At 31.8% G+C, this 12439-nt stretch overlaps 1 protein-coding gene across 2 annotated transcripts in view; it reads left to right on the top strand.

Annotated features, from left to right (window-relative positions):
* Positions 1-12439, top strand: part of LOC124540113 (ATP-binding cassette sub-family C member 4-like) — a 42720-nt gene that overhangs the window by 1185 nt on the left and 29096 nt on the right. For both annotated transcript variants that reach the window (XM_047117556.1, XM_047117547.1), the window contains exons 4-5: positions 1636-1792; positions 12110-12317. In XM_047117556.1, coding sequence (XP_046973512.1) covers positions 1636-1792; positions 12110-12317 — 365 coding nt within the window. The remainder of the gene's footprint in view (positions 1-1635; positions 1793-12109; positions 12318-12439) is intronic.

Here is a 12439-nt window from a genome sequence, read left to right as displayed (position 1 = left end):
CTTCAGTAAAGTACATTATAGGAATGTTCATAATTTTTTAATATTATTAAAATTAATTGTTTGTTTGTGGGGTATTGTTGAATGAATTCTTAAATTTGTACTTGTAAAAAGCTACATTATTCCCAAGGGCTATGAGGTACACACAAATCAACACATAAACACTATGAAAATGGTATCCATGCAAAGCTGAAGCAGGTTTCTAGTTATTAATAAATTATTTAAAAAAAAAATTAGAATATATGTATGGTACAAAATACAACTACAACAATCATAAAGATTAACATCTTAGTCATTTCATTAAAAATATATAAAATAAAATACTCAGGACAACCGCAACATTGTCGCTACTATACACAAATGATTAATGATCTTTATACTGTCTAGCGTCTTGACATACTTGTCTTATTCTTTAATTGACATGCAGCCAATATTCATTAGACCGTTTATATTTCATTACAAACATGAGCCGTACTACTTACGAAGCACATGTTAGCTTAAAAGCTGTAGAGTAATGAATTTGTTCTAAAATTATAGTAAATTTCAGTAAATATCTTTATGATTATACTAACTGTTCTGCAAGATTTGTGTTTATCATCATTACTCTGTTATTCTCATAAAATATGCAAAATATAATTATTCAATTGATGGATAAAATATCATTAGACAAGCACATTCATAGGAAAATGAAAAACTATTTGACTTTCTTATAACAGTAAATATTTAAATGTCACAGTTATCGAACTGAAACTCACTTCTCTTATGTCAGGGATATTATGAATGTTAATTAATTATGTTAATAATTAATTATCAATTGAGATCTGGATAAAATAAAGAGAGTGAATAAAATTTAACCAGTTTCAAAGATGGATACGAAAAAAATCCATATATGAATTTGAAGTTATTAGTAGACCATTATTTAGTTTTTAGTATACCTAATCACAGAAAATTTAAAACAAATAGGTTTCATATACTATAGCAATTCTCTTTAAGTAAAACACTATGCAAAAACAAAATTAAAATAATGTTTTTTTTTTTTTGTTTTTTGTTACAATTGCAGACAGATTTAAATTTCGAATAGTTTTGAATACGGTTGTCTATTACATCCTATATACATATTTACATAATGTGCACAAAAAAAAAGCAATTGCCTCTGACCTTATAAGTATATGCAAATTTCGACCACACGTACGCTACTGTCCTAATATAAATACATATACATAGGTACATATAATAAATATAATAATACAGTATACATACACATGTATACAGCCTGTTTAATTGTTGGTCTGTGGTATTGAGTGTTGATACCATTTGATATTCACGGAAGCCGCAGCGTTGTTAATGAATTTGTATTTCGTTGTATGTTTGTAATCATAACATTGTATGCGTTATCTCGATTATTTAATGGCGAATGTAATAGTTACGTGCACGTAATTTGTATTTTGAATCTGATGCAATTGTTACTTTGTTAGTCCTTCGTTTTGTCTAAATCTTCGTATCAATATTAATTTAAAAAAAAAAGTTGCCGTTAGTCTTCTTAATTTGAATATTTCGAATTCTTATATTTCTAGTTGTTGTTCTTGTTTTGTATTACAAACTTGTATATTATTGTAGTGCTTGTCTAATTTCAATCAGGTCCTCTCGGAGATAAGTTTGCTCGTTTGTGGGAAGAGGAGGTGGCCCGTGCGCAAGGGAAACGTACGCCCAGCCTCCTAAGAGTGATCCTTAAAGCGTACGCAGCGCGATGCATGCTTTATGGTTTCGTCCTCTGCTTTATGGAATGTGGTATTCGGTAAGTTATTAACAATACTATTCATTATGTTATTAAATTTATGATTATTGACTTATTTTTAAAACTTAAACATATTCAAATTCTGAAGTAAATTCTAGACGGTCTAGTGGCTAGCTTATAAAATAAATCACGAGTTTTAAATTTGAAACTCCTGGCTGGCAATAGTAAGATTATAGTAATAGCTTCCCGGAGTTTAATCAGTGTTTAATCCTATGACTTAGAAAGTCAGTGAGCCCGCGTAAAGCTTTTGGTCCTGCGTTCGAACTTTCTCCGGTCGGTTTCGCTGTCTCACTGGTCATGAGCGTAAAAGGGCTATACCCTTATATAATATGCATACGTTTGTGCTAATACTTTTGCACTAAAACTATGCAGTTGAACAGTTTCGAAGAACATCAACATAAATAGACAGTCTTAATTAATACGTCAAATTTATTTAAATAAGTTGCTATTTTATGATGGTAAAAAAAAAACTGTTTTGTTTGTTATGTCTGCGAATGGAATTATTTATACCAAGTACCTACTTATAATAAGCTTAGACCGATTAAAACAGGACGAGTATTGATTTTATGATAAACGAAACGTTAAACGATTATGTGTTTATGGAGCGATAAGAAATATTGAAGAGATATAAAGGACTCAATCCAATCATTACAGCTTTTTATAATAAAAGTAACATTATTTATACATAAATGTCAATTTATAAATAAGTAAAATATCAGTAAAGTTATTTACCTTTGTAGGCATTACGTATCGGGTAGGTTCCGGTTTGAAGGTTTAGTGAGTTAGTAACCATGACCACAAAGGACATAACATTTTAGTTTCCAAGGTAGCGCACTGGCGATGAAAATAATGTTTTTTTTTTCTTACAACGCCGTTGCCGTCCGATCACTAACCTATAACAAAAAAAAAAACAAAATAGATAAAAATCTCTCGAATCGCGTTTTTAACAATATATAGGATAAAAGATTTTAATTTAATACATTCATACTTTGTAATAAGAAAACTAAACTAGGTATTTATCAATGTTTTGCAATTATTAACGAAACAATATATTTTTATTGCTCTCGAGATATATTATGCAAATTACGCGTGACGTTTGCGATATTAAGAGGGTTAACGTATTCTCATTCGCGGGCAAGGTGAAGTGACACTCAGTAAGTTGTTTAAGTAGGTGATTAACTTAATATTCGTAACACCAAAACAATTTAATAACTATTGCAATCGTAACTCAGCTCAATGAGTCATTGTCGCATGCCCTTTGACCGTATTGTTGTTTGTTTTAGACGGTTTAAGGACAGCGAGGGCAGCTAACAAGTGTAATTAATACGATTGTATTAGGCTCCATGTTTTTTTTTGGCGTTTTATATTTTATACTAAGCATCAGCAGAACTTGGAATCCAGTAAATAAATGACGATTATTTTATTTCAAACCTTAGGGGTCATTCATTTATGACGTAAGATGATCTCGCGGGAGGATCGACCATGTCTTATGTTTCCTTTCAAGGGGGGTGGGGAGGAGTTTCGATAGTTCTTACCTAAGATAAAAAATGCGCAGAGTTAAAATTACTTGAAAAAAACCTGGAAATCAGGCGATTGCCGAGAAATCAAATGCGTACTTCTAGAACCTTTGAAATTACAAATAAACATTCAGAAAAATTGTTATATTGAAAAATAAATATTAAAATAAGCCACACTTTTATTAATTTTTCTTTAAATTCTTACGTAATAAATATTATACAGGGGGAAGGGGTCGGCCTATTCTTTTTTTTGGGGTGATGGGGTGGTCAAAAAGTAGTGAAAATTGTCTTACGTAATAAATTTTCTTGGTGGTAGGACTTTGTGCAAGCCCGTCTGGGTAGGTACCACCCACTCATCAGTTATTCTATCGCCAAATAACAGTACTCAGTATTGTTGTGTTCCGGTCTGAAGGGTGAGTGAGCCAGTGTAACTAAAGGCGCAAGGGACATAACATCTTAGTTCCCAAGGTTGGTGGTACATTGACGATGAAAGGAATAGTTAATATTTCTTCCAGCGTCATTATCTATGGGCGATGGTGACCACTTACCATCAGGTGGCCCATATGATCGTCCGCCAACCTATACCATAAAAAAAAAATTAAAAAATACCCGCACTTCCGTTTTATAGCCAAAACTAATCGAAGAAGGATTGGGAAGGTGGTTGAGTAAATGGGCCATCTGCTAGATAATTGAATAGTACCTATAAAGACGGGTTTGCACAAAGTTATGTAAATTTAACAATTTATGTACTTGGAGTGAATTACTAATAGCTCTGCTAAATAACGTTTTAAATCACTAATGGTTAAGTCTTGTAATTGTGTCTTGTGTTCTTCATATACTAAATCAAAATTTATCGTACAATACTTTACCATTTAACGGCTCACACCTAGTTTAATTTTATCACCAAAGTTCCAATAGAAATATAGCCGACTTTATTATTATACCAAACCACTGAACTGTTTGATAAAAATTTTTTTTAAAGTATGCTTGAATTACAAGGATAGATAGTAACAGTCCGTAAATTTCCCACTGCTGGGCTAAGGCCTCCTCCCCCTTTGAGGAGAAGGTTTGGAACATATTCCACAACGCTGTTCCAATGCGGTTTGGTGGAATGCACATGTGGAATTTCGATGAATTTAGACACATGTAGGTTTCCATACGATGTTTTCCTTCACCTCCGAGCATGAGATGAATTATAAAGACAAATTAATCACATATATATAGCTATGCTTGCCTGGGTTTGAACCCGAAATCATCGGTTAATATGCACGCGTTCTAACCACTGGGCCATCTCATCTCATTATTATCAAGGAAAGATATACTTTTTTATTATTAACACTTGACGTGCAGTCCCATAAACTGGAGAGAAGTCGCGCGTCACAACCGATGACGCGCGATGACGTAATAACTAAATTTAACTAACTTTTTCTTGGTATTGTAATTCATTTGTTGCATTATTGTAAGCTATTATACGATGTTAAAAATTAATTGTTGTAGTTATATGTCATGATCTGTCATACAAAGGCACTCCTTTGTAAAGTTTAAATTATTAAAATTTAATTAAAATTATATTCTATGTTATATTAAATAATACATGCATATGATTGTTAAAAATATAGAACTGAGTTAGTTGATTTACTTGAACCCACGCACTAGGTTATCGTCAAGTCATTTAATAAATAAAAAAAAACCTTACAGAATAAGTGACAAATCCACTACATTTCTACTATTTTACCGTCGCTTTAAATGGAAGAAATATATTAGGTTTAGTTTAGTAGAAGTTTCTTTATTACAATAAAAATGGGACCGTAATCCATACATAATTGACTGTCGCCTCTCTCGACTATGACGGTAAATACAAATTGATTCGTAACATAATACTTTTCGATTGTGTCGTTAGATAAAGCGATTTTAGCTGGTTCATAGAATATCTCCGTTTGAAGAATGTACGTGTGTATTCAAACCTAAACGGTTTTCGTTACGTGATAGCACGTTAAGAAAATTGTGCGTATTTTTCATAATATGACGCAATTGTAACTATGTCTTTTAATATTTTATTTTATTTAATTTAGGACAACCAACAGTAGATACAATATCACATACAAAAAATAAAATACATTTCAAAATTATCAAGGCAAAAGTTTTACAATTTACCGGTAGTCTCACCATGCATTAGTATATTACACAATGTAATTATTTAAAATATAAATTAAACATAAGCATAATAATTAGAATAGGAAATATAATACATTTTTTATACTATTATATAATAAATAATCATTAATTAAACTAACATTTAAAATTAAAATTGAGCCTTAATAAAATTCTGTATTTTTTATTGAACTGAGGACGACTACCGTGACATATATCTAAATTTTTTACTTAAATACTGATGGTGATGTAACAATGATAATCTCGGTATGATGGAATTCCTACCTAGTTGCTTATAAAATCAGGTATGAAAGAAATGGCTCATTACGGGAATTAATGTAAGGTACGTCTAAATAATATAGTATATCTTTATTTATATGATATTAGAGGCATATTGACTAGAAACAAAAATATCTTTTATACCCATATTAAAAAGAATCGATCTCAGTCGGTATTTATCTATCTCTGTGTAACAAAGAACAATGAGAATCGGATGTAATTATAAAATATGACGCTGCACTAATCTGTTATATAGATTCGATGAATACACGTTACACATATACAATGTGAAACAGTAAACAGCTATGCCGTAACAAATACCTACAATTTTTTATCGTTAAGAGGAAAATTCGTAAAATTAATTTTGTTTGCAAATGTATTTTGTAATGTTACGAAATTGCCTACGATGAATGGAGCATTTTAAAATTATAGTATAATTTTATAGGATGAAAATGTGATAGGAGTAACTTTAGTATTGGATAATTAGTGCAACAGAATACAACTCCTTATGTGTTGTAACGCCTAATAGGTTAGAAGCTTGCTTTTGAGAACGCATGAGTCCACACAATTAAAGCACGTAAATAAAATTTGTATTTAACTAGCTCTGCTCGTGACCTTGAACGCGTTTGAATTTAACAAAATAAAATATTATTGTAGCCTAAGTTACTCCTTATTGTATCAGTTATCTGCCAGTGAAAGTCCCGTCAAAATAGTCCCAGCCGTTTCAGAGAGTAGCCGGAACAAACAGACAGACAGACAATAATTGTAATAAATGACATTTTGGTATTTGTACCGTGTATACATACATATGAATTGAGTAAAAAGGGCTATTTTAATATTACAAACAGACGCTCCAATTTTATGATATGTATAGATTAATGGTAGGAAATTCGTAGAAAAATTCTAGATCTAGGCAGTTAGTAATATCCGACCGTTGCGAGATTATGGGAGATAGGCGATAGTACACATCTGCGTTTACACATAAATCTATCTATGTTTTACGTAGATATATTTAGCCGTAGTGTTCGAAAATAGGTCAGGAGAACATATTATTTTTGCTTCTACCTCCATAAAAATAAATGTGAATGATTTTCGGCTACACTTGATTCGACTTACCTATCATTATTCTCACTGTTTGAATACGTTGTCACTACGTGACGTGCATTAGACATATTGTAATAACTAGCATGGTAACAGCTTTACATATAACAGCGTTAGGAAAATACCTTCGATAATTACATTCGTAGTAATTCTTTCATAGACATTAAGCGAATTAAATAACAACGATATAAGGAAGTCGCTTGTCAAAGCAATTATTAATCTATATTTTTATTGCATTGTCGATTTTTTTTAGAAACAAGTGCAGATCTGGTTGATCTTTTAAAAATTAAATTGTTTATTTATTTTTCTTCGCCATTTTTTATCGGTCAGCTGTTGATTAATAGTAATGTTTAATATTGAATACATATGAATTCAAAAGGTCATAAGGGTTAACTAAAGGTATACAAATAAGTTCCAAAATGAATACTTTGCTCATAAAACTCAAAGAAATAATTAGTTTTGATGTAAATACATTCGACCTTACATTATGTATGAAATAAAACACCATGTATAATTTTTGTAAATTTTATGCATTGGAACACACATTTTATTTAAATGTATTCTACAAACGAATGCATGTATAATTATATGTAATGTACACAAAAACTAAATCGTTGAATTGAAAGTTCTCACTAGTATTCCTGCACTCGTGTCAACAATTTGATGGAATTGTACGTTTTAAATACGATTCTTATGTAAATTAGATTGTTTGTGCCGTCTGTAATTTAGTTTTTATATAAATTGTACAGCTCTTTTTGTAATTGACTCGGTAAAGTTGATAACTATAAATGATAAGGTTTTTGCACGGTACTTACAAGCATTATTGCAATTAATGTATTCTAAAGGAGGAGGGGGGGATTGTCTTTGATATTATAACTTTGTGTGAATATTAATAAATATGTGTGATAAATGTGTGAATATTAATATTAAATTAGGATTAGAGTTTTTGATTGATGTGGGTACATTCTTCTTTAGTTAACGCGTAGCACGAGGTGAATTTAAAACAACAACAACAACAGACTTTAAATTCCCACTGCTGGGCCAAAGGCCTCCTCTCCCTTTGAGGAGAAGGCTTGGAACTATTCCACCACGCTGTTCCAATGCGGGTTGGTGGAATTCACATGTGGCAGAATTTCTATGAAATTTGTCACATGCAGGTTTCCTCACGATGTTTTCCTTCACCGCTGAGCACGAGATGAATTATTAAGACAAATTAAGCACATGAATCAGCGGTGCTTGCCTGAGTTTGAACCCGCAATCATCGGTTAAGATGCACGCGTTCTAACCACTGGACCATCTCGACTTGAATCTAAAACACAAACTACTAAAGATACTCAGCGGTATCCATTTGAATTCTCGACCTTTCGACCTTGTATACCATTCTCGTATTATATTCAGTAGGTACATCTCGGCTATCTCGTCTAACTTTGTTAAGCTTGAAATACCTTGTTTTTGTTGTCGTTTTATGGGAAAAGAGTGCATCTGTTTTTAAGCAGTATAATAAGCTCTCGAGCGGTTTGTCTTCATTAAGAAAAGTTAAAGTCAAAATTAGCGAGGACATAATTATCAGCCTATCACGAACTACACAGATATATAACTAGTATTCGTTTTATTGATTACGTATACTCGTAAAGGTAATTCCCGTTTAAAATACAATTGAAACAACCTATGCTGTATTCCGTTCTATCGTTTTCCTTAATGTGTTATGATATCGACTACTACATGACACGTTAACTAATCCATGATTTTTCAGTCGTGTAGTTCCTTGTTAGAATATATTATGAGTTTCGAATATTTATTAATTTAACTACTGAGCAACTGCCCTAAATTAAAATGTTAAATGTATATAATTTGCATAAAAAAATATTTCAATTGATAATACTTTAATAAATTAACCATTTATTTTTAGATTTTAGGTCATGATGGAAAAGAGTAACTAAAGAGTTTCTTGTTGGTTGTTCTCGGTACAATCTTCCGGAACCGGTGCTTTTATATTTAATTCACTATAACATGGTCATTCAATAGTGCTTTGAAGCCTGCTAGAATAAAATATAGATTTTTTTTACTTGTATCGTTGACTACATCATACCACCCACTCATCAGTTATTCTTCCGCCAAATAACAGTACTCAGTATTGTTGTGTTCCGGTTTGAACGGTGAGTGAGCCAGTGTAACTACAGGCACAAGGGACATAACATCTTAGTTCCCAAGGTTGGTGGCACATTGACGATGTAAAGAATAGTTAATATTTCTTACATTGTCATTGTCTATGGGTGACGGTGACCACTTACCATCAGGTGGCCCATATGCTCGGCCGCCAACTTGTACCATAAAAAAACTACGTTCCACTGATTTACACGTCCAGGGTATTCTATGAGGTATTTTGTTTTGAAGGAAGAACGCTACTCCTAATTCTTGTGATAGGCGACTTTTAGATAAAAAGGGTTTATACTTCGTATAGTGCTATTCGTTAGTCCACACACATACATAATAAATACAATATAATTATGTACTTATATATATATTGTTGGAACACACACGACCAGTATGTATCGATTAGATTGTTAACGGCTAACAACTACTTAATGTAAGAATCGAAAGTAATATGAATAAATAAACGGATGCCTGAATTCCTTTAACCTCATATAAAGTTCTATTCTGTTCTAAAATTATAATGAAGTTAAATTCCGGAATGTCATCTTCGGAACTAATGGTTCAATTCTGAAAATGTTTTCACTTGTAGATAGTTTATTCCTGTAATTTATAAGTTACGAATTATATTTATATCATATCATTTATTTCTAAATAAACTTAACTCGTAGGAAGGCGGGATATAGTTTAAAATTATTTGATGTATTTCTTAAATGCTCAATTGCATTTATATAAAATAAAAAAATATATAGTATAGATATTATTCAAAAATAGAACTGATTTCATTAGGCTTACACCATTTCATTATAACCAACTCAGGGTATATGACCAGAAATTTAAATTAAATTTTCCTAATTAGCTTCAAGGGGGTAATTTATCTTCAAAAATAGAAATTGTTTATCGATTTTATGATTGAAATCAAAGGATAAATCATATGAGTATAATATTAAATTATTCTTTACTCGATTCTTAAAATAGAATTATATAGTAATTTCAGAGGGTTTCATTTATTCATAGCCTAAAATAAAATCAAATCCTATGCCTAAAATAAATCTACATAATAATTAGTACTGATAGTTATAGTTTGAACATTACATGCATATATAGAATAAAATAAAGTCATAAATTTGATTGGTACACAATTTCATAATTTTTCCTAAGTTTCTATGAAATATTTTTTTCTCGACAAAGCGAAATAGTTCACTTTATTGCATATTATAATTGCTAAATTAGTATTATTTTGTCAACTAAGATTTTGTAACGTGTTCCTAGAACTTATTCATCGTAATATATTCAGCTGATGGCACGTTCTAAAAGTCTAAACGAAGATCCGTATAAAGCAGAAAAATATCTAGTCCTAAAAACAGACTTAATATTCGATTGCCTTTTCCTATAAATTAAAAAAAAGTCAATGGAGTATGTAAAATTTGACAGTACGAAAATGGCAGGTTCGATTATCACAACTTGGCTTATGTAGCCGGTGTATATTGCATGCTTTACATTGTAATAAAGCTAGGCATTAACCTTTTAAAGAATGTATGGAACAGGCAGATTAATAAAATTAATCCACTAGATAGGGCTTCTCTGTGTCCTTATGTATATATGTTTGGACGGATAGCCAACTGATCCAATTTACTTTTAATGATTAAAATTTCTCATAGACGCAGGTATCGTAAGGAATATTAATCATTCCATATATCGCACATGCGCCGCTAAAATCTTAAATAACTACTTATTAGTTAGTCAAGGTTGATTGGTGTTATGTCCCTTATGCAAATCAAATCGAAATATACTTTATCTACGTATACTTTAATCGTCATTTTACACAACTGTATTAAAACGTTAACCCATCATTGGCTGGGAATGTAGATTCTATAGAGATGACCTGGTCCGAAAATTAGTACTCTTTTCCAACATTTCATATCCAACTTGTACAAGTAGGTACGTGCCGTTTCTCGAATACTTCCTAAGCGTTTCAAATAAATACAGATAAGGCGTGAACTCATCTTTCCGCATCAATTTTCCTCGTTATTATAATATGGTTATCTTCGATTGAAGAATTGATTCGTAATCCTTAGGCAGGCATGGCTGTCTGACGTCACGGAAGCAACGTAGAGCGCACCTCGTTTTTTTTTCATATTATGGGCAACGGCGAGTCCCACTTACCCCCTACTTCATATAAAGGATACGCGTAATACGTTCCTTCAGCGACAAAAAAGTCATTACACTGTCTTAAACGAATACTTTAGTGTATAAATATACGTAAATTATTATTATAAATCAAACATATCTTTCGTAGTATCCAACAGCCACGGATGCTCGGTCTGTTCATCGGCTACTTCGGACAAGAAAATCAACTTTTTATGCATAACCGTCTCTTGGACCTCAAGGGGAAGGTTATGCGTGTGCGGCAAAATAGCACGCTCACAAAGTGAGATTAATAAGGAACAATTATTGTAGTTAATAGTCTTGTTAGTTGAGACCGCAGCGTTAGAGTGATCAGTTTCATGGAATTTCACGGAAATCGTGTCAACCATATATTCATTCCGTAAGAAGTTCATTGATCCCGAGGTAGATCGATCGTAGTCTAATTTTAGATTTAATTAAGGTTACATTTGTGGACCAGCACGCTAATTGTATTTATTCTGCGGTAATGATGATATTTAGTTTAAGAATTGATTAATTCTTAGATAATTATGTTTTTTTTCGTATTTTATTTCGTAAAAATACTCATTTAATTAGAATACAATTGCGATTGAGAATTCAAGTACAATCAGTATGCTGTCATAAACGTACAATTGTAGTATGTATGTAGTGATTACTCTTATTAGGTAGTAAGTATATATTTCTAATGCTGAATAATTGGCAATTGTGTTGTCAATGCAAGTTAGTAGAAAATTATACTGTATGTAAGTTGTTGGCAAAAATGTATATAGTGTGGTAACTTCCTAGCAATGAAAAGGATTCGAAAAACTGAAAATAATATTTATTTTGAAACGATCCTTTTCTACTGTCGTAATGGTATTTAATGAATAGACTTAGAACCATACCAAAATATGAGAGTAGTATTGGTTGTAATAAATGGGAACAATTTTACTAATTTAGAGTTTTATTCTAGCATCGCGCAGCCAATATTCCTCGGATGGCTTGTGGAATACTACAGTCCCGATCAGAAAACAGTGAAGCCAACTGAAGCTTATCTCTACGCGGGAGCTGTTGTACTGTGTTCCGCTCTCAATGTCTTCGTCGTACATCCTTACATGATGGCTATTCTACATATGGGTATGAAGTTCAGGGTCGCTTGCTGCTCGCTCATATATAGGAAGGTGAGTACGATAAATATCTATTTTTAAATGCAATTCATCAGTTTCCAATGAAGGTTGTCTGTCACTAGCTTTATCTTTGCGTAATAAATTAAATATAGAGGTGTAAACGAAACTCCTAACTC

Source organism: Vanessa cardui, chromosome 2 (genome assembly GCF_905220365.1).
Source record: "Vanessa cardui chromosome 2, ilVanCard2.1, whole genome shotgun sequence".
Classification (NCBI taxonomy): domain Eukaryota; kingdom Metazoa; phylum Arthropoda; class Insecta; order Lepidoptera; family Nymphalidae; genus Vanessa; species Vanessa cardui.
This window is presented reverse-complemented; position numbering and strand designations above follow the sequence as displayed.